Source organism: Rhodamnia argentea, chromosome 3 (genome assembly GCF_020921035.1).
Source record: "Rhodamnia argentea isolate NSW1041297 chromosome 3, ASM2092103v1, whole genome shotgun sequence".
NCBI classification, from domain to species: Eukaryota; Viridiplantae; Streptophyta; class Magnoliopsida; order Myrtales; family Myrtaceae; genus Rhodamnia; species Rhodamnia argentea.
Window position 1 is genome coordinate 9789609 of NC_063152.1, and position 23461 is coordinate 9813069.

Sequence of the window (23461 nt, forward strand, 5' to 3'; positions counted from 1 at the left end):
CGGTCCCTTAGGAGTGTCAAAAAGGCCCTCGCTGGCCTGGCCCGGCCTGACCAGACCCAGCCAGGCCCTAAAATTCAGGGAATTTTCGGGCTGGACTTTGGTGCTGTTTCAATAAGAGCCAATACCATTAGACTAACTCAAGCCCGAAACTTAAAAGCCCACCAATTTAACCTACCCCTCTCTCTCTCTCTCTCTCTCTCTCTCTCTCTCTCTCTCTCTCTCTCTCGTGCGTAGAATGAGACGCCACAATCGAGCCCTACTTCATCCCCTTCCCCTTCGACTTCTCGTCGAGGGCTGCCAAAAAACTCTAGCGTACCTATCTCATCTTCACGGTTGGCTTCCCGAGTCGGGTCGGTCGGGGCCAGGCCGAGCTTGGCTTCGTTGATTTCGGGTCGGGACGGGTCTTATAGAGACCCGGCCCATTGACACCCTTGCCGGTCCCTTGGCATTTCCCATTTTAACAATGTAAACCAAATGTCCGATCCCGATCGTTTACGAACCCACAAACTTTTATTTGTAAAACAATCATCATTTGGTATGTAGCATAATCACACACACACTACATTACTATATAACAATGGCCATGTAATCTGTAAATAATATCACACTAACCTCATGTCATTTCCTGTGTAAATAGCGAGCATAGAAATAATTACCTTTTTTTTTTAACATACAAACTTTCGTCCTCTAACGCCATGCCATCATCATCTAATGGAGAAATTAGGGAAATTCGTAAATCGTTTAGATGAATCTAACCTTAGACAAACAATTCTTCTATAACTTAAGTAACTCATATAATTTTCATTTCCAAGACCGTGCCTTGATTAAATTCTCCTTAATCATCAAAAGTGAAATTGGTTTCCTATAATTCCAGATATCCAAAATTACATAATTGCCCCAACAAAGTTTCTCCTTTACATATTTTTTTATCTCTAACTTCCAATCATCGCTAATGAAGTCATCTTAATCAAATTAGACGCCTAAGGCCAATTCATTTGTTAGATAAGGCACATGAATATTTTATTTGCACTATAGACATTCCACAATTTTATAATATTACCAAAAGAACACACTTTTAATTGATTATGCAATTAAATCAAATTTTTGACTAGTAAGACAATTTGTATAAATTAGAAAATAAATTGTGCAATTAACTATGAACCAATCATAATAAGCATCCTTAACATCTAAACAGCCCCTAATATTTTCAATTTTAGAGGACGAGACCTTTTCAAAACCACACAATAGCCCCTATTCTACCTTACGTAGATTTTTTACCCGATTGCATTTCTCTTAGTAAATCTAATTTAGTAATTTAACTAATAATAATTAAAATTGACGAAGATCACTGCTCATAGAAGATTCATATGTTGTGCATTTCGTTTTTGCCCTTGTATTATGAAGAACTACTATTTTACCCCTTTACGCGCATCATTTTATCTTTCTAATAGTACTCACCAAAGTCACTGAAAATTCTCTTGAACTCCCTTAATCATGTTTTCATTCTTGAACTATAACCATGATTTATAGAATGACTCAGATCTCTAATGGCATCATGAACATAATCGACATTTCATGTAATAACAATCTCATCTTAAAGCAACATGGCTTCACCCAATAATACAAAATCATCTAAAATCACTCATACATACAATCTTGCCTCTTGTTAGTTCATCGTGTAACCATTAATTCCTTTTAACAACATGGGCCTATACTATGATCGATATTTTAATCATTAAACAAGGATCAAGAGTACAAATTAGACTAACTCACTTTAGCCCCGAGAGATTCACTTACCTTGGGTAGAAAACTCTAAGTCGACATAGAGCTTGATCCACATTTAAAAATCTTGTTTTGATTAAATGGAGCAAACTAACCTGAACTTCTTCATCCTAGCTTACAAATTTCTAAAAATCAAGGGATTTGGAATAGGTTTAATTGATAAGGCTTCTAGTTTTGATAGAGAGGAAAATAATAAGAGATGAGTTATGTGATGAAGATGATGAATATTAGTAGTGGAGAGAGAGAACATGATTGGCCAAGTAGTTGCATTAACGAGGAGTCTTGATTTGCAAGCTTATCAAGAACATTAATGGGCGAGAGTGAAAAAAAAAAAAAATGATGTGATGCATGATGTCATTGATAGAGAGAATTAGGTGAAAAACTATGAAATGTGGCATCAAGTGTTTTGTCATGTAGGTTTGAAGGCGACATTGTTATTCTTCAAAGGCTATTTTTGATTTTTTTTTTAAATAATCAAGGAACTCAGTGTCCGTTCTAAATGTTGATACGTCAGAAAAGTATTTTGGAATGACCAAAATTATTAGCAAAGCCTGAGAATATCCGAGTAATCTTAGCTCGGTGAATTTCACTTTTGATAATTACCTTACACGTTTTCCAGGACATGTCGACTCTACCCGAGAAATACTTTGTCGACATGTTTTTCATCGTTAATCTCTGATAACAAGTTGTACGCTGATTTCTATTCACGTATGCATATTGTAGTTTGTAAATTATTTTGCTAACTGATTTTTCTCAATTAAGACGTATTCAGACATTGCGAAAACCAACAAGTTCTACTTTCTTATAAAGTTCATAATATTCATAAACCTTCAAAACATTGTCATCAATTGTGACTTTGCGTCGCCCTTCTTGACCATGTAAAAGATTTAATAATCCTTTACAAATTCACATACTTAAACATCACTGCTCCGAAAGCAAATTTTCTAGAAACTTGCCTAACTTCAAAATTTCAAAAGTAGAGTCGTAATTTGTTGAAGTTGTCAAATAATTTAATCAAACCACTTAGCATCTTACTATCTCAACAGTAAGAAATGAAATTTCAAGCATTCACAAGGCTGTCATTATCAAATGGTGTAGACAGAGAGGTAATAAATAGTGTTAGGGTTTCTAGAGCATGTACGTTTCCTGATAGTGAACCAATTTCCTCTGTTAACTACGAAAATTGATGCATGCAAAAACATGCAAGCTGGTTTCGGTTCAATCATTGATTAGGACTTGCCACACAAGCACACAAAAGAACAATCTTTAAGAGAAGCTTCTGATTAGCTCATTTGACGTTAAACAACGATGATGCAGGTGAAGACGTCATTTCGCAGCATCTAAGATTTACCGATGTCAATCGAACTTTAAGTACGATTATGTTCTTTTAATCAAAGATGGCTAATCAAAGCAACTTCGATCGACCATTCCCTTTCGGTAAAGTTGTTTCACATTGCCTAAAAGGGAGGATTGCTAGCACTCCGCTTGACCATAACTAATAAACTACATAAAAGGGTATGATCTCGTATCGCTTTGTAATATAAAGGGGACAACACTTTGTAAAGAATTGTTTCTTAATTATAGAACATGACCAGTCAAAATGTTCTCTTCCTTTACGTGATGCATGAGTTTGACGCTCGATATGAAACATCATTTAATATTGGGCGTTTGATTCAGCACGTCCGAGGAAAAACCACGTGATACCATGCCTAATCATGCCATGATTAACCCCGTTAATTGAATAATGGTCAAGGAAATGACATGAGACAATGACGTTCATGAACTGTTAATACAATTTAAATGCCTCATGAGTTAATATGGTGCAACTATTGGCTAGTCAAAAAATATATTAATGTCTTCTCCCTGTTAACGTATCTCACGTTATTTTCTATGGAATTTATATGCTCTTTAGATATATGTGATCTCCCTCCACTTATTAGTTTAAGTTTTTAAGTTGGAATTTCTATTTTTCACATCCAAATCTCACGATATAGATATGTTTTTATCTCTTAACTCTACTTTTGAGCATGCTTTATAAAAATTTACTATGGAAAAACATATCTTAATGAGACAAAATTTCGATAAATAATGTAGTCTATCTCGAACACCAAACAACCCGTTTATAAGCATCACAAGAAACCTCATAATAATGTGAACTTGAGCATCCACTAGAGCTATTTATTTTCGCTTGTAAATTGGCTTTTGCAACCTTTGGTACGAGGTGGCGTTACTCGGTTTTCCTCAAGAAGTCAAAGTAAAGATTGCTAAAAGGTACGGAGTCCACTTAAATCAGTTCGTAAAATAGATAGATGTGTAAACACATCTAAGCAAGATGAGAACATTCTAAACAATTTGACTAACTAGTTAATTAATTAATTTGTACATTAACATGATTCATGCTAATAGCTGAACCACCAAATACCTATGCGTTCATACTAGAGAAGGCCGGTTCGACGGAACCGGCGGTTCCGGTTCCAAAAAAAGGTGGAACCGCCGGTTCCGGTTCCGGTTCGGAACCGCCGGTTCCAAAGCACAATTGATTTTTTTATCAAACCTACTTCCTTTTTTTAATAAAAAAAAAACCGGGTTGGAACAGGCCCGGAACCGGCTGTTTCGGGCCGGTTCCAACAATTTACAAACCGGAACCAGCCCTTGAGGGCCGGTTCCGGTTCCGGGTTGGAACCGTGGGCCCGGTCAACGGGCCGGTTCCGGGCCGGTTCCAGGCCCACGGGTCCATTTGGCATCCTCTAGTTCATACAGTAAATTTCGCACGCGAGATACTCCACTAATTGCGTCGATTGGTAAATGAAACAAGACTTTCTTTAAAGTCGTTTTTGGGATCATCGCTAATGGTTCTAAAATGATAAGTTAATAGATGAAGACGTGTTTTGAAATTTATATATGACACATAATTTGGGGGACAAATAAGGGATCCGGAAAAATCTGAACTCACGACCTCATCCTTTGATTAAATGTAAAATTTTATGGGACCACTGGCAACTGTCCAAAAAATTCAAAGTTAAATGCTGACTTAGCTTAATATTATCAGATTTTGGTGTACATTTGAAAAATGAAAGAAGTGGTGCATGTGCAAACCGGAAGAGAGAGTTGATTTTAATGTTTGACAAGGCATTCCATTACCAAGAATGACTTTGAATTTGAGTTCTACAAACATGGACCCTTGACAATTGGCAAAAAAATAAAAAGAAATAGAGGAAGAAAGACAGAAGGAAGGAAAGAAAGAAAAGTGAAGGGCTCTTATTTCAATAGTTTTATAGTGGAAGAGAAAAATTTAACGAAATCATGAAAATGAAAAATCATCAAAATAAGAGATTTTTTTTCCTTTTTTCTTATTGTGTAATGCCATATAAATTTAATCGTTCCAAGCATAACATATGTGAAATCCCGGTCTAAATAAAATCCGGGCATTGATATGTATATATATTTTAATTTCTGTTTTTCGTAAATGAATTCGTTTCGTTACTAGATAAAAATTTCCATTTTATGAGTGCTTGTGAAGAAACTGCTTTCCATTGGCAATATACTTTATCTAAATCAAATGAATTTTCTTTTTCTGACTTTTTCCAAGAAAACAGCATGGACTCTTCTTTTCTATTTGAATTCATCATGTGTTGAAATTGGCAGGATGGAAGGGGGAAAACTATACGGTTCAAGCTACAATTTGTTCAATAGCAAATTCCCAAAATTTTACATATAATTTCATGTGGAGATTGTACGCAACTAAACATCCAAATTAGAAAAATGGTGAGATAATTTCCTTAATCGCAACGACGATTAACTAGCCTTATTTTCTTTAATAGAAAAACCTGTTGCATCTTTGTGAACTAGCCAATCGAAATTTAGACTTTATAGTGAATATGTTTTTTGTGGAGTTTAATGAAGGAAGCTGTTAACCTGACAGTCTGACAATAATATCGATTATTTCTGACCACATGTTCCTCTAACCAATGAGTTCTTTATGCAAAACACACAGTAATAATGTGTAGTTTTACGGTTGAGATTATATCGTCCATGACAGATCTGTCATGCGATATTTCTCTTTAATGAATGACTTTCATTGCAATTGATTCGACAAGCCATGATCAAATCTTCATTTTACCTTTGAAGTTGATTTTGGAAACTTTTTTGTTAACTTGTATCATGCGCGCATAACGCAATCACCAAGTTAGAAAAGTGGTACCCATCAATGAAGCCCTCCGAGAAGGGGTTTTTATAGAATATAATGAATCTTTCCTCCGAATAAGCAGACTGGGGTTAAACTAAAATATAACCTAATCAAAGTGGAAAATAGTTTGGTTTCCAATTAATTGATTTAGTTAAGATTAGCATTGTAATTATTGTTAATCACTAGATCAGCAGGTAGCTATTTTGTGAGAATGATGTTATGAATTGTTCAATTCCATCTATATTAAGCACGTATTCATGTGACCTAGTTTCAGCGTTTATACTTAGAAAAATGGGAATTATGATGGAACAATTGAATTACTAAGCTTTGATAATATAATCATGGCATATTTATACGCCCGAAATGGAATGAAAGAAAACCGAATGATGTGAAGAATATATGATATGTCAATGACATCTCCGTAATATTTGAAAGATGCCTTTAGCACTCCCATTCAAATTAGCAGAACTTTGGGGTAAATAGTGCCACAAACTCATTTGAGGCTAATGCTTCGGTATTAACTTTTCTAGTAGACGATGTGGGTATGGCAATACCATCGTTTGAAAAGCAAACACTGTCTAGATGAGCTTTCCGACAGACGATATGGATATGTGATAACTAACATAGTTCGAAAGCCGACGCCCCTGAATTTTGCTTTCAAGTGGCCGACACCAGAAGATGACTACGCCATCTGAAAATGACCACGGTTTGGATTAGCTTTTCAGGAGACTGTTCAAAACTGCAAATTTGGGATCTTGTGATGACTAATGACAAGGACCCAAGATTGGTTGTGTTGGGGCCAATGCGACAAGGTTGATACATTACGCGGCGTGGCTATCTTGCCAACATGAAGTGTTGCGAAATTGCTGCGATATCGAACTAGCTTTAGAGAACTTGATTGTCCCAAAGAAAAATGTGGAAAAATGAAATGAGGAAAAATGGCAGAAGTTGGAGGATAAAAAGTAAGGATTGAGCTTTTATTACACTAATTGATGAGACAAAAAGTAGATCACAAACAAGGACAAAATGTGAACGTGTCCATGAATTAGAACGCGATTGTGTTGTAACTCATCATCCTATGCCATGGTTGCCAACTTATTTTTGATTCTCTACAAACAAATCAATCAAATGGAAAGATAACAAAATTCAAACCCCTAGTCAAAGATAAATCAAGACAACCCCCCCAATCTACAATTGGTTAATGTATAATTTTCTTCACCAATCTCTTGTACAAGTTATGCTCACGCTGGCTTGGAGAGCGATGATGAGTTTCTCCACTTAATTCTCGTTTGGTCAGTCTTGATTCGCTTCCATCAAGCTCTTGATGATAGATCCAGAAGCATTCCTCAGGAGCTCTGACCAATCCCTGCAAAGGAACAGATACGTTACAATCTGATCAACAACATATTACAAAACATAAATTTAAATTAAATCACATTAATTTGGTAGACAAGATTGAATCTATTTGGAGTGAGTGTTTTGAGGCTAACAAATGAGCCGAATGAAACCAAAGTTTCATGGTCGGTTTTGAATTAGAGATGTTAAAAATGACGAATCAAAGCTAATTTAGCAAGTTCATAAGGGAGGAGGCATTTTGATTCTAGAGCCTCATTTCGTGGTATTTTGCTAGAAATTATCAGAGTCAAATTGTTTTACTTCTTGGGGTTTTGACTTGGAGTCAATTTGACCCTTTTTTGGTTTATATATTTAATGTGTCACTTGACCTCTCTAACTTTGTGTAATTCTCTCTTAGCATACAATTCCCTTCTTTCCAAATGAATATTTTGCGGTGAAAATTGACCTAATGAGAAGAATGTCTAAGTAATCTAGTTTAGAGTTATGGACTTGTTCTTGTTCATGCATTGCATTGCTAATTTAGAGAGATTGGTTTCTAGAGACAGTGCTATAATAATGTTATGTGTAGTGTCTTAAGTTCAAAAATCAACTTTATGTCCCAGTTAAAAACATCTGCATTTTTTTTCATTGAAATCAATGTAAGAATTAGAAATTTCTCATGGTACTTCTTGTTAGAGGGTAATCAATTGGCTTCAAATTTAGCTAAGCAAATAGAAGATAGATGAGAGTTCGTATACCCCATCGAAGAGTCAAAAGTGATTCCCACAATGTTTTTGGCTTCTTCAATAGCCAAGTTGAACCTCTCGGTCTCCGTCTCCGAACAAGTTGCGTTATTGAGAGCTCGAAGCTGAGAAGGCTTCACATCACAAAAGATGGGTATGACCTTCTTCTTGGTCTCCATCATCAGGGCGAGCTCATGTAGGCAGAAGTACGACTCGCAATATCGGGGCGAGAATAGGGCGACCCCGATCTTGCAATCGAGGATCGCCGAGTCAATCTTGTCGAACAGGTTATCCCCCGGGCGCATGCTCCTGCTGTCCGGGAAGGGCCGGAGGTCGAGCCTTGTGAGGTAGTCGTGCAGCAACCCGGCGATGGTCCGCCGGGTGTCGATCCGGCGGTGGTTGATGAACACGTCGTAGGATGGCTGCCGGGCGGCCTTGACCGAGTTCCCGTACCGGAGGAGGCTTGGGAACAAGCTCTTGGAGATGGCTAGCGAACGTTGCATGGCTTCTTTTTCTCGATCAAGAATATCGGACAAGGATGGATGGCAATGGCGAGAAGGCAATGAAAGGTTCTTTGTCGGTGTTTGCAAGTGTCGTTTTTGAGGTTGTTGCGCGAGTTTATATAAGGTTGATTTTTTTTTTTTTGAGGGGGTGGGAAGAAGGAGAAGGAGGTGGGGATGGGTTGGTACGACCGAAGACCGGAAGGGTGAACTTTCAGTTTGATTCTTGACAGGAGAATTCCAAGATTTCTCACTCATCAGATCAAACCCTCAGAAAGTACACGGCAAAATTCCTGCTTGGAATTCCATTTGGACTTCCTAGGGCTTACGTGGAAGAGCGCGGGGAAACCTTCCAACACGGTTTTCTCCTCTCCTCCTCTTGGGTTGGTTGGACCCGGCTGACGTGGACTTGTCGGGTTTTTGTCTAGCAGTTTTTATAGTTGGTCGATTCGATTTTTGATCGAACGGTCAATTTCCTCGATTTGATGCGTTCGCGTTGCGGCGTTTGTCTCCTGGGTGAAATTAGGGTTTGCTGAAACCCATGCATACACAAGCCATGACATCATTGGTTTTGTCGGGCTTAAGGTTTGACTTGGTTTGCAGAAATTCATGGATAATTTCGCAATAATATTCTTTTTAGCTCTTTGTCGGATGGTCTCGACTCTTGACCCGCTTCATTATGTGAAAGCAAATTAGAGTGCACAACCAACACTTCGTTTTCTTCTATTTATTTATTTATCTATGATTAGAATTTTTCCATTAAGTATGCAAGCCACTTAATGAAAATGAGATGTGAAGTGTAGATTTTCCTTGGAGGATATCGATTTGCTTCATCGAAGGTAGAAACCAATTGAAATGCTCATTTGATATATATGACTATTTATAACAGGATAATAAATTATGACAAGAGCGAGTCTTGAAGATAGTATCATTCGAAGAGTAATTTTTCCCAAGAGTATATCTCTGAGACATGCTTTTGGTGTTTCCTTAGTTGAGGATCCTCTTCACAATGTCCCCTTTGCCTGCCTTGATCATCCGATCTTGACATGTGTGCCACATAGAAAAGCACTAAATCGAATAAAGAAAGAGACACTTTCCGGCCAAAAAAATAAAGAAAGAGACACTCAGAGAAAAATACTTCACTGCTTGCATACTTTATTCATCTGGCGACGTACCTTTAATAGGCCACCGATACCAAAGGGATTACCACAAAATAGCGACAAAGAAACCAACTCCCATAATTTAGGACTATAACAATAAAACCCTAACAAAAAAAACAACTTTGATTAATTCTAAAGATAAACCACATTGATTGATTCTGGCCAACATTCCCTCCCTTAAACCGATGTTATAGACACTCAGTTTAAAAATAATAGATACCCTCCCTCAAATTGGATTATCGGTCGAGCAAACACCAAGCAATCTTCTTAGCTTCAGAAAGGTAGGCAGCTTGAGGGGTATAGTGAACATGTTTGCAACTTGGTCTTTACTTCTGTGGAAAATGAGATCAATTGCTTCATCCTTCGTAAGATCCCTCAAGAAGTGATACTTCACATCCGAGCGTTTGCTCCTACCATGTAGAACAAGATATTTTTGGAGAGTTTAATGGCTGATTGAACTATTGCATAGTAAATTGAAGTTGCTCCTTGTTGCTTGAACTGAAGTTCTTCAAGAACCTTCCTTAGCCAAATAGCTTAACGGATACCTAAAGTTGCAGCTATGAACTCGGCTTCGATTGTTGATAAAGTAACAATTGGTTGCTTCTTTGAGGACCATGGGACAGCTCCCGAACCCAGCATAAAAGCGTATCCTGAAGTGCTTCTTCTATTATCTAGATCTCCAGCGTAATCACCATCTGAAAAGCCAAATAGATCTATTTATTTGTTTATAATTAGTATCTTTCCATTAAGTGTGCAAGCTGCCTAATGCAAATGTGATGTAAAATGTAGGTTCCCCTTTAAGGATATCAATTTATTTGACTTAAGTACACCCCAAGTGCCATAAGTTGTGTGCGGCGCTCACTTTAGTGCCAAAAATTTCAAATCGATCACTTTAGTGCTAATTTTTTGTAACTTCGATCACTTCAGTGCCAATTTCTTTTAAAAATGATCACTTTAGTGCTAGAGCTAACGTGGCTTGCCGAAAATTCGACACGTGGCATTTTTTTAAATTAATATTTGAGATGATGTGGCTATGTGAATTTGATACTAAAGTGATCGTTTTTTTTTAAATATTGGCACTTAAATGATCGTTTTTAAAAAAAGTTGGCACTTAAGTGATCGTTTTGAAAGTTTTAGCACTGAAGTGATCGAAGTTACAAAAACTTAGCACTAAAGTGATCAATTTGAAAGTTTTGGCACTAAAGTGAGCGCCGTACACAACTTATGGCACTTGGGGTGTACTTAAGCCCAATTTATTTCATCAAAAGTAAGAACCAATTGAAAAGCTCACTTGATATATATGACTATTTATAACAAGATAGTAAAGTGTGGAAGTAACCGGTCTTGAAGATAGAATCTTTCGAAGTGTAATTTCACCAAAAATCCATGATGTGAAGTGATTTTCCCCCAAGAGCATATCGCTAAAACATGATTTTGGTGTTTCCTTAGGATGAGGATCCTCTTCACAATGTCCCCATCTGTATTTTTTTTTTTTGGTCGGAATGTCCCCATCTTGACATGTGTGTGTTTTACTAATTCTTGACCACACCGATCTTTCTCCTAACCCTAATTTATCTCTCTCTCTTCTCCTCCCCCATTCCTTGCAGAAACCCGACCGCTACTGTCTCCGCGAACTTCTAGCCACCGTCATCAAATACGACGATATAGACCGTTCACACTACCGTTGCTAGCTGAGCTTGTTTCATCTCTCTCCTTGATATTCTAGCGTCGAGCTCAATCCACCGACCTCAGAAATTTCCGAGACCTCGTCGAGATCTAATGGAGGTCGAAGCAAAATGGAAAGAGCAAGGAAAAGGACCAAACGGAAGATAGAGAGAGAGAGATGAGGCCAAGAAACAAAGATGGCAATGGTGGCAGAGGTGGGAGGTGGCTGATTGTATAGGGAGGCACGGTTGCCAGGGATCATATCCGGTCTCATGGGAGAGAGAGAGCGCGAGCTTATGACCAAAACACGTGTCAAATATCCACGTGTCTAAGACACGAGTCACAAATCTGTCATGCATGACAAACGAAGATGACTGTCTATATTAGATGATCTGTGTTTATTTCATTAAGATAGACTATGTAATATGATAATCCAGTTAAAACTTAGAAATAGCAGAGATTGTATAAATTTTTGTTTCAAAAGTTCAAACTCTCACTGTCAAGCATAGGCCAGGACCATACCAACCGAACACCAAAGAGTGGGAAAATGATTGTAAATAGGAGGAAAATGAGGGGTTGTAGAGAGCCGGACAACAGATTTTTCAGTTTTGAAATCCTCAAAAGTTCGGAAGAGTATCAATTCATTTAAAAGTCTCAATTGTGAACATTGCCTCACCTAGGTTGAGTACTTCGCTCGGCTCGCGTCAGACTTTTTATACTCTCTTAACTCTTATTTCATATTTATCCATGTCCTGTGCCGAAAATTATACACAACACTTTCATTATCGAGCTTTTCAAATCATCAAATACACGTGCTTTGAAAAAACGAGGTAGTGTACTGTTTCTTGCTTATACTTGGACGTTACAGATATACGGTAAGACGTTGCTCCAAATACACCATAACAGATCTCACTTCCTGCAGAACGCGAAGGCGTTTTTCACGTGGCAGTAGTATTGTAGTATGAAATACTTGGTCTCCTGTTTGACTCCAGGAAAAACCATGCAGAGACATCGCCGTACGTGGCGCCAGCTTACTGGTACACTTGGCAGATGAAGCCTTGGTTACGCTTGAACGACTCGTAGACTCGTCCTCTTGGCCGACAATAGTGGAAAAGAGCATCGCTTTTGTCTTGGCGCGCTCACTTGTATCCAAAGAAAAACTAAGACCCTAGATTTTCGGTTAAATGTCAACAACAACAAAAAATCACCTAAACAGGTTTTTGATTCGAGATTATTGTGCAGTTTACAACAAATGTATGTAAATTTGGACTAACAAAGCGAACTTTTCACTCCTTATCGGGAAGAGGTCTCTTTGACCCGACAGATAAGATCGCTAACTTCATACTTATTGAAATTTCGGGCGTAACTTATAAGTTACTCTCACACATCCTCTTGGATTGAGTAATTTTAATATATATAATGAAGGGAAGGTGTATTGAAATAAATATATGAAATTTGTTTATATGTTCACATTTGTTTCCTTCAATTATTGCGTTTCAAAGATCAGTTAACATGCTCTACTATTTAGAAATTACCGTGTCGACTACTTTCATTGCCACATTAATTTTCCTCATTGCTTTTTTTCATTTAAGTACATCCAACGTAAATTTATATCGTTCCTTTCGAATATACAAGTGATACGAGAATTCAAGATAATTAGGGTGGAAAAACTTATTGATTTATCCTTCTTCATCTATTTTTCTCTTCACCTTCTTTCTGAAAGGATTTATCGAAACCGAATCAAACGATTACACAGAGAATCAAGAAAAATTGGAATGACGCACGAGATTATCCAGGTTCACCCCAAGATTAGGGCTACGTCCCGCAAAGAGATTTTACTATATTTTTCGGTTTACAACCAATTCTTGCTTATATAATGATAAAACTAAGCAAAATATATATGCCCCAAAAACGGGCTAAAAAACCTAAAATCTCTTAATTCCAACCATACGGGCCAGCTTAAATAAAAGCTCAAACCCGTCCGGGAGGCGCCGCCCCCGAACCCCCACCCGCTGATCGGGCAATGGGACACCCGTGTCGGGGGCGCTGCCCCCGAACCCCCGCATCCCGCGCGCAATGGTAACATGTCGTTGGGTAACACTTCGGTTTCCTTAAGCTCACGTGAGCATACCCGGTGTGAGAAACAAGGGTCCCTAAAGTATTCGCCAACTCCAATACTTTCATTCTCCGTTGAAGATTTTTTCCTTATTTGCCCTTAGTTGCAGAGTTGCCCTTCACTTCTTTGAAGGGCAGAAAACTTTGTTGATCACATTCAAGTTCTAATGAGATCATACACGAGAACCCTCGCTTTCGAAAAGCGCAAATTCTCGATCGTCTCAGCTCGCGGTCTAGCCGATACTCTCTCAAAGATCTTCGCACATCACAAGGTGCGATTTTTGCACAAGCTGGATGCAAAATTTCAGAATGAAGAAGTAATTGTTCTGCATCGACAATCGAATTGCTTGTTGCTCTCTTCCCGGCTCGAAAGCTTCGTCAAGGTCTCTTGAAACGGTCTTCACGAACCACACGTATTCACACCTTCGTTTATCGAAGGACTTGCTTTGCATTTCATGTGCGACCGAGCCAATGTTTTCCTGAGACTTCCCGAAAACCCCTAGGCGAACTTTCTCTTTTTGGGTCTGTCTAGTGGTGTGAAAGGCTGGCCCTTCGCCCACCATGTTGAAGAAGCAGTCCGTCACCTTTGAAATCGGTCAAACCCTAGGTTATGTTGATAATAAAAACGAGGGTTTGGACTGTAGGCTTCGAGAGTTTAACCGGTGTGGCTTTGTTTTCTCTTGTCAAAGTGTCTGGAGCAAAACCAGTCCCTGATTTAGAATAGGGTTAGTATCACGAAAAATCTTAAACTAATACGTACGTGATAAATTTTTTCCAAACTAGTTTTTTGACTAAATAAAAATCTCAAACTAGTGCATCGGTGACAAATTTACTCTCCATTAGTTTTTGTTAAATTTTATCGTCAAATTGCTGAGTTGGATGACACACAACAATTGATTGGTGTACCACTTTGAGGTTTTTATCCTCCGTTTGCCACATGTGTATTAGTTTGAGATTTTTTATGGTATTAATCCAATTTAACGAAAACTAATGGGTGGCAAATTTATCACGGATATACCAGTATGGAGTTTTTGGATGTCAAAAAATTAATTTGAAGTAAATTTATCACATGTGTACTAGTTTAAGAATATTAAGGAACGAGAAGAGAAAGGGAATATGCTTCGAGATCAAGGGAATATGTGCCTCAAAAATCCACATGAAATTTGAAACATTAAGGTTTTCCGTTCTTCTCCAGTTTTGGCATGAATTTGACTCGATCTTATGGGACCCAAAAGGCCAAATATGTACTTCATACACCAATGTCCATATTTCTAGAATTATTCATTTTAAATAATCTACACATTTTAATATGTGATTAGATTGTACACTTAGATCGCTAATCACAAGGGGTAATGTCATGGAAGGCTACTGGTATTTTCTTTGATTGTTAAATGTGGTCTTTAAATTTATTTTTGTCCAAGTTAGTTCCTTAACTTTTAAAATTTTACTTAATGCTGTACTGTAAAATTAAGTTGGAGCGCCATATGTCCCATGTTTTTTCCTTGATGTGGTGGGCCAAATCACCAATCATGAGATTTAATTAGTGAGATGTATGTAACTCAGACTCAATCAAAAATGTTTTCCAAATGCCACTTTCTTCTTTTATCTTTTCCTTTTTTTTCCCTCTTTCTTCTCCCATATTCCATGGCCGATGCCACCGACGATGCTCGACAGGTGATTGTGTGTGCGGGGCTAACCTCCAATGGAGGTCACGACAATTAATACGATGATCGCAGTGCCCGAATTTGGTTTCGGCAAGTCACGCAGCGGTGGGGACCCACCTCGCCTGTGGGTGTCGTGTGTGGCCGCCGCCTTTTTACGAACTAACAGTTAGTTAACCGTGTTGTACCATCCACAGTAACTGATACTGTTAACTATCTATTGAAGTTAGTTCAATGTCCAAAATCGAAGGATCCTGTCGAGTTATTATCCAGTCATCTTTGAGCACCAGTGGTGATTCTATTCACGGATATTACCCTTTTGGACATCCACTTGCTTAGGTTTGGATATCATTTTCATACTTTTTTTTTCATTTGAGTGCTTCCTCACACATTATGTTTCGAGAACAGTGTAATCCTCCCTCTGATTTTATGTTTTGTAATATATTTTGATTTGGTAAATCAATTGTTCAAATTAACCTGACAAAGTGTTCGTCGTAAATTACCCCCGATATTTCACAAATATGGTCATTTAAATTCTGCTATCTGATCTTTGTTTGTTGATGGAATTGCATGTTCGAATTGATTTTTTGAGGGAAATATATTCGGCCGCTTGAAGTTTTCATTCTATTTTACTTTAAAATGAAACTCAGCTCTGTTTATTTCACGATGAATGAACTATGCTAGAAAATATCTTCATATGAACTTATTTAAAATTAAATTTTTTTAATTTTTTGTCTGGCTGTTTTCTAAAAAATAATATGAAAGTCGTTTTTTTATATTTGTTACGGAAAAATTGTGAAACACGCATTTGAGAAAAATTCTAGAATACAAATCTCGGGTCCTAGGTTCGGGCGCCGACGACTCAAGCCCGGCCTTCCTCGAGGCCGAGCTAGGGGTCCCAACCCAAGTGCCGGGATCCAGGCATATTTGAAAATGATTTTTGATTTCAAAAGAGCAAAATAAATCCAAAAAAAAATGACATACATTAAAAAAAAAATTAAAGGTTGTCTATTATTTCATCTATATGAGCACCAAACAAACTTGGTCGAATTGCTATTTACCTTCTTAGAGTTTCCATGGATTCTGCATCTTGTTGAATTAGGTCTTCTTGAGGTCATCCTGCTTGTTAAACCCTGCATCGAAAAGGTTTCATCGTTCGGGGTCGGATGCCGCGGTAAGTCCCCATCCATGGTTGTGGCTGTGTAAATGAGTTCCTGCTCAGCAAGATTTACCCTTTTCTGCTCACTGGAGCTTGGAGGTGATCTGGATCAGCGAGGCGGCTTGGACGATGAACCGGTGGTCTCTGCGGATGTCGTTATCTTGCTTTATTATCTAGGAGGTTAAAGGCTTGCACCATTTATCCCTGGCTCTATGGCACAGTCACCCAATTAGTTCAACTTGAAACTCCAGTACCAACTTGATGAAGGGTGAGATCGAGTGAGATTTATGAACGTGTTTGACGAAATGAAAGTGTCCGATCTGTTTGCGAAAAAAAAAGAATTCCGGGATGGAAGAGTTTACCATCAAGGCACAGAGGAGTGCTCTACCAATCAAGGATAAAAAAACTTGAAAGTTCACCACCAACGAATTAGATGAACCGAAGGACTATAGGTTCATTTGGATAAAGAATCGAAACAATCACTCACTTGAGAGAAAATGTTATTATTATCAACTCACAAATATGCATCCATACAACTGAAAATGCACCTCTTATTCATAAGGAGACTAGAACACTAAACTGGGAAACGTTAAATTAGGAACTATAGAATTAGAAACATCCAATTAAGAAAACTTACACCAGGAAACCTATTTAAATTATGATACCTACTTAAAATAAGAAATAACGTTCCAGCCTTTGATCAATGAGTGTTTATTCTTCGAATTCTGTAAAAACTTCATCCAACATGTCTTCTCCTCATTAGACCTTAATGCTCCCGCATGAGTCGGTACAATACTCAGTACCTATTTTCCGAAGAGAGTCAGCCGCCAAGAAATTCACTATGGATCCGGAGTTATACGGTTTCGAATTGCTAAAACTCTCTGGGGTAATTATAAAAAAAAAAATCATAAACATATTGTATGGATGTGAATTCTATCTTAAACCTTTCAATTTAGCCAATTGGGTCCTAAGCCTTTCGTGGATTTGACAATATAGTCATTCTAGCTAATTTTGGCCAGCAATCGCCGATGTGGACAATTTTTTTATTTTTTTTTCTAAATTTTTCATAATTCTTTACTTTCTTTTCTTTCTTTTTTCCCCCATGTTCCTCCATCGGTTGTCAACCATGGCAAGCGACCATGAAAGCAAGAAAAAAAAATTCAAAAAATTTATAAAAATTCAAAGAAATTAAAAAAAATTAATAAATCATCATCCAAAAAAATTGATCGGAAGAACTATTTTGGCAAATTGTCACTAGGTTTAGGACTCAGTTTATCAAATTAAAAAAATTAAAACTAAATTGGCATACATACAATAGGGTTATGACTTTTTTGATAACTTTTCCCAAATGATCTAGTGTTTCCCAACCCTACCAGAAGCAAAAACCATGAATGTTATTTTGCAATCTCTCACTTAGAAAACTCTGAGAAAAAAATAAAAAAAATCCCCACACCCCTCTTATTTACTTAGGTGTGTGATAACCGAGCATACTTCCACCTCTTATTATAATATCCGTATCCATAATAGAAAATCTCTTTTAGGAAACCTACTCAAACTAGGAAACGTATCCAAACTAAGAAGCCTACTTGGATCAAGTTTTCTTCACATGCTCAAACTCGAGATATATTCGCATCGGACGTGCTAATGAACTTATGATTTTGGAAAGCTCTTATATTTGCAAATTTTCATCACAGCGAAAGACGGGGGAACAATGACATCACAATATGAACTCCCAGCTCCATTTGATCTTCGTCCACCCGACCACATCTTCGACATCTCCTTTCCCTGTTGAAAACGAAAGAGTCTTCCACGTGAGAGTAGTCATGACAATAATAATCCTCTACGTGGTCTCTTCTTTGACTCCAGGAATATTTATGCAGAGAGAGAGAGAGAGAGAGAGAGAGAGAGAGAGACATTGTCGTGCGTAGCGTCTTAATATTGGCTCACTTCGCAAATGAAGCCTTGGTTACCCTTGAACGACTCGTAGGAGACTCGTCCTCTTGGTCAACAGTAGCGGAAAGAAGGTTACTTTTGTCTCTTTGGAGGGTTTGACCTATTCGGCCTAAAACACGTTTTGGATTCTAGATTAGGGTTGCAATTACAATACATAAATCCATACGAGCATAACCAAAAAGGGTTTGAAAATTTTAACTAGACAGAAGAAAATCACTTTACTACATATTTTTTGCTAGATGTAACTTATAAGTTACTCTTACGTTTCCTCTTAGATCGAGTAGTTCTGAAATATTTATTTAAGAAAAGGTACATTGGACTAAGAAAAAGTGCGAATCAAAAGTTCTTGCACTTCTCTAACCAAAGTTTTGGAAAGTGATTAGTCCGATGTCTAAGAATAGGATTAGGGTTACTAAAATTATTGAGTTATAGACCTTCATCAATTCTTTTTTGTGATTTTCTTTTCATTCTCCGTTTGAGATTTGCTCTTGGTTTGTTCTTAGTTGCATAATTGCCCTTCACTTCTTTCATGGGTAGAAAAACTTGTTCATCACATTCAACTTCTATTTAGATCATATACAAGAAATCCCCGCTTCCGAACGATGCAAAATCTTGATCATCGCAGTGTCGCAGTCTAGCTAATATCCTCGTAAAGATTAATTTGTCTCCTAACTTAAGTATGTATGACAAATATGTAGTTGGAGAAAATGCAAAATTTCTTCCCCTTTCAAGAGAACGCATTCCCATAATATAAGTAGCGGATTACGCGAAATTAACAAGCCTAAGAACAACTTGAATCACTGATTGTAAATGAGCATATCACACGAGGGACATACCGTGATTCCTACAGATTAAATGTACCCATTGCAGCCTTGAGAGAATTCTCGTCCATTTGACGATTGGGAGAGATTCGTTGTCGTCCTCTTTTTCTCTTATTCTCTATTCCGTCATTATTTTCTGTGAAGAACTTCTTAAGCGACGACGGAAGAAGACATGTTCTTATTTTCACATAAGGGGAACGTGATTTTTACCGTCTTTAGCAGTTTATCCACAAAGGGGCAAGGACTGTGGTAGCCTATATGGGCGGACCACGATCCTTTCCATGAATGCCAACACCCTTCAAGCTCGGTTAAATTGTTCTGGATCAACAATTGAGTCGTCTGCTGTTCTCTTCTGGGCTTGAAAAGCTTTGTCAAGGGTCTCTTCAAACAGTCTCCAGGAACCACATCTATTCAAACCTTCGTTATTGAAGGGGTGAAATAACATTTCACATGCGACCAAGCCAAGTATTTTTTTTCCTTAGACTTTCCAAAACCCTAACGAACTTTCTCTTTTGGGTCAGCCCCATCTGGGGAAAAGCCGGCCCTTCTTCAACCATTTCGAAGAAGCGATTCGTCGCCTTTGAAATGGTTCAAACCCTAGCTTGTGTTGATAGTAGAAAACGTGAGTTTGGACTATATAGGGTTCAAGATTTTAACCAGCGTGGCTTTATTTATTTGTCAATGGTGGCTGGAGTGTAAAATCAGTCAGAAATTCAGAAGTTCAAGAAGGCAAAAGAGAGGGAATATACTTGGAGATCAAGGAAATAGACATGCCTCAACAGTCCAAATGGAGTTTGAAACATTAGGGTTTCCACATGCGAAGAGATGTCCTCGAGGAAATTATCCTACACAAATTCTCTAGTTTTGACACGATCTGGCACGATGTTACTGAACCCAAAAGCCAAATATGTACTCTCTCCTTTTCTTTTTTTTTTGGGTCGGAGCCAAATATGTACTTGATATGCAAAATTTGAGGGCAAGGGGAAAACAATAGTGAAATATTTACCGAAGAATTATAAAAAAAAATCATAAATATTATAATTGTGTCAATTCAAGTATAAACCTTTTTTTTTTACCAATTAACTCAGACTTTTTGCATTTGTGCCAATCAGTCCTTCCAGCTAGGCCGGCGTGAGACGCCACGTCGGTGATTTCAAGCCAAAATTGGCTAGAATGACTAACTTTGCACAAATGCAAAATGTTTAGAACTTAATTGGCAAAAAAAAAAAAAGATTTAGGATTGAGTTGGCACAATTTCATCAGGTTTAGAACTTTTTTGGTAATTTTTAATTAATACACCAATCACCATGGGATTTTTATGATGGGTTACGGGTGGGCTGCCCATGAGTGGATTAACCCGGCCCATAGCCTGGCGATTACTTGTGTTTCAAATGTGAAGTAATTGCCAAGGCAGTAACGTTCTTTTCGTATCAATAAGAAAAGAAGAAGAACGACTGTTGACGCCTAAATTTTGACTAATCTATTTTTTGCATAAAAATTATAAAAAATCATCTCATATATTTATTTTTAGCGTACATTGCATTGGCATATAATTGGGCAAGCGGAACACTTAATTTAGCATGCGTCTAGACTAGGCACGGGATGGAAAAATATACCGAGAAGATTTGAAACTTCAGGGACTGTATTGCAAATACTTAAAACTTCGTGGACCGTATTGCAAATACTTGAAACTTCAGGGACCGCATTGCAAATACCAAGAGAAGATGAAGAAGGGAAGATGATGAAGGGAAGATGATGAAGGGAAGGTGATGAAGAGAAGATAAAGAAGAGAAGATAATGAAAGGAAGATGGTGAAGGGAAGATAAAGAAGAGAAGATGAATATGATGAAGGGAAGGTGATGAAGAGAAGATGATGAAGAGAAGATGAAGAAGGGAAGATGATGGAGAAATTTGGCTATAAAAGGGGAGAGAGTTTTTGGGGAAAAAAGGAGAATTGAGAGAGTTTTAGAGTGAAAGAGAATTGAGAGAGTTTTAGAGTGGAAGAGAATTGAGAGAATTTGTGAGAGAAATTCTTTAGAGAGGAAAAATAGAGTTCTTGAGAAAAGTTGGAAGAGAAAATTTGAGAGTGAAGAAAAGAGTTTTAGTCGAGCATCATCTTTGACGAGTCCCGACACGTACTTCGCCTCTCGCCATCCAACAACGCCGCTGCTTGCCTTTTTCGACGATAGCCACGTTCTTCCAACTCCGAGATCTTGAAGGAAGCCATAACGTGTACGTGAGTAAGATTTTGTGTAATAGAAGGTAACTCTTTCCATCTCGATCTACAAAAATGTAATCGTTTGGTGTGAACATTTGTTTGTTTATTTTAGACATGTTACGTGTCTCAAAATTTAGCATCATTACATGTTAATTTATTTTTATAAATACTCGTGATTGGCTGCGTTTTCTTTCTTTCTAAATCACCCATGGTGTATATCGTACAAAGTTCAATGTTTTACATCCCCATAAAAAAGAAGAAAAACCAAAAAAATTGCATCTTTGAATTTCAAGTAAAATCCATCAAAATTGCCAAATCAAATATTTTTTCATGAAAATGGTACCGAAAGGGCGTTAGAGTAATCTAGCGTAACCAAATCCCCGAATTCAAAATCTCCTGGTTCGCGGAAATAAGATAGTTTTCTCCCGCTATTTTATTTAGGTTTCTAATCAACCTACCGAAAATGATTAGTGGCGACTCCAAATTCAAAATATATTGCATGTTAATCATTTGAACCTTAAGTTGCGATTTGGTATGGACTTGGGAGAGTCCGAGTTAGGTTAGTTAATTAATTAACCTGATAATCCATTAGCCCGAAAATTAACTTGTTTATTTTTTAGGTCGTGATGACTTAGCGACTCATTGGGGACTAAAGAGGACTTAGGCCAGAATAATTTCATGAAAAATAAAATCACTTGATCCGGCAATCTTTTTTGAATTTTAATCCTTAGGTGTTAAATGGTTTTGCGGGAAAGGGAGTTATAAGGGGAGGAGTCTCGTGGCTAATCTTTGTTTTGCGAGCTTGGTGATGAGAATTTTAATTTTTGAACTATCGGAGTGCTGATTGCTTTTAAAATGTCGTGCATGCCTCTATATAATTGCACTACACCACCTTGACTTGTGACCGAACCCGGGTCACCCGATAGTTTCGAGGATGGTATTTATGTGGTTCTTTAACCTTGGCGGTAAGGCTTCGCTAAAGGTTATCCCGCTTGGATCCCGAATTCTTCAAAAAAATGGCTCGAGAGTTATTCTCATGCACGTAAGGCTATGATGCATGAGAGTTGCTCTTGTCGACCGAACCAAGCCGAGATGATTGGACCCGACTAGTCGTGACTATGTATGCGAGGCAGCAACTAGTCATGATGAACGTACGCGAGGCCGCGACATGTCGTTCGTCTTTCATTTCATTTTGCTAAAAGAACTAAAATCTGAATCCACACTTCATGTGCATGTCTTTGTGATTGACATTTTCTTCCTACGAGCGGTAATTTCTTGTCTCTTATGCCTTGTTATCTCATTTTTATTCGGGCTGGTCCATGGTTTAGGTTGATTTAATTGGCACGTGATCTATATACGAATGGGTCGCAACGATATCCGTTTCGTGCCTACTCCGAAGCTAGAGCTCAAGAAGCTATGGGGTAAGTTGAAGTCGGATGGCCAGCGTACGTGCTCAAGCGTATCGGGTTCATGTTGCCAATTCTTGAGATTGATGTTCAAAGCGGGATCATGCAAGCACTTGCTCATTTTTGGTGCCCCGAGACGACCACGTTTGTGTTCGGAGGTAAGTTTGAGCTCACACCTACTGCGGAAGAATACAGTATTGCCATTGGAAAATCAATTGAGTTGGATGTGGTTGAACCACCTATTCGGGTAGATCCGGTGGTAGTGCTTGCTGAATTTTTGGGTTCGACTAAAAAAGAAATTGAAAAAGTGCTTGAAGGGTAATCACGGGCATGCCCTTTATCTTTCCTCATTGAATGTTTTGAAAATAACTCCGACCTCATGAGATCTAAGATTTTTATCTTAACCTTTTTCGGACTTATCATTTTTCCATTCCGTCAGAACGCTATAGATCCCGTGATAGCATGGACGGTAAAACAAGTTTGTGGTGGGGTCAATTTCGTAAACACCATCCTTGCTGAAACTTTCATTTCACTAACATGTTTCGCTCATTCCAAAAAAGAAAACGAGAAAGAAAAAGATAAGATTTTTCGAGCCCCAATTGAGCTTTTACAAATCTGGTTTTTCTCACACCTTTCTCAATTCGGGGAAAACATGATCGTATTTGAAATGGGTATGACTAACAACCCTATTTTAAGATTTAAACAAATACAGGATCGAACTAAGAACTTGCACTATACGCAAGTGGGTCCATTTATT

General features: G+C 37.9%; 1 protein-coding gene across 1 annotated transcript; it reads right to left on the minus strand.

Moving 5' to 3' along the window:
* Positions 1-7052: 7052 nt before the first annotated feature.
* On the minus strand, positions 7053-8621 carry LOC115750360 (TIR-only protein-like). Its single transcript, XM_030687659.2, has 2 exons — positions 8062-8621; positions 7053-7334 (listed from the first exon to the last, which is right to left on the minus strand). Exons 1-2 carry the CDS (start codon positions 8547-8549, stop codon positions 7262-7264), a joined length of 561 nt encoding a protein of 186 aa, XP_030543519.2. The 5' UTR covers positions 8550-8621; the 3' UTR covers positions 7053-7261.
* Between the last annotated feature and the right edge of the window lie 14840 nt (positions 8622-23461).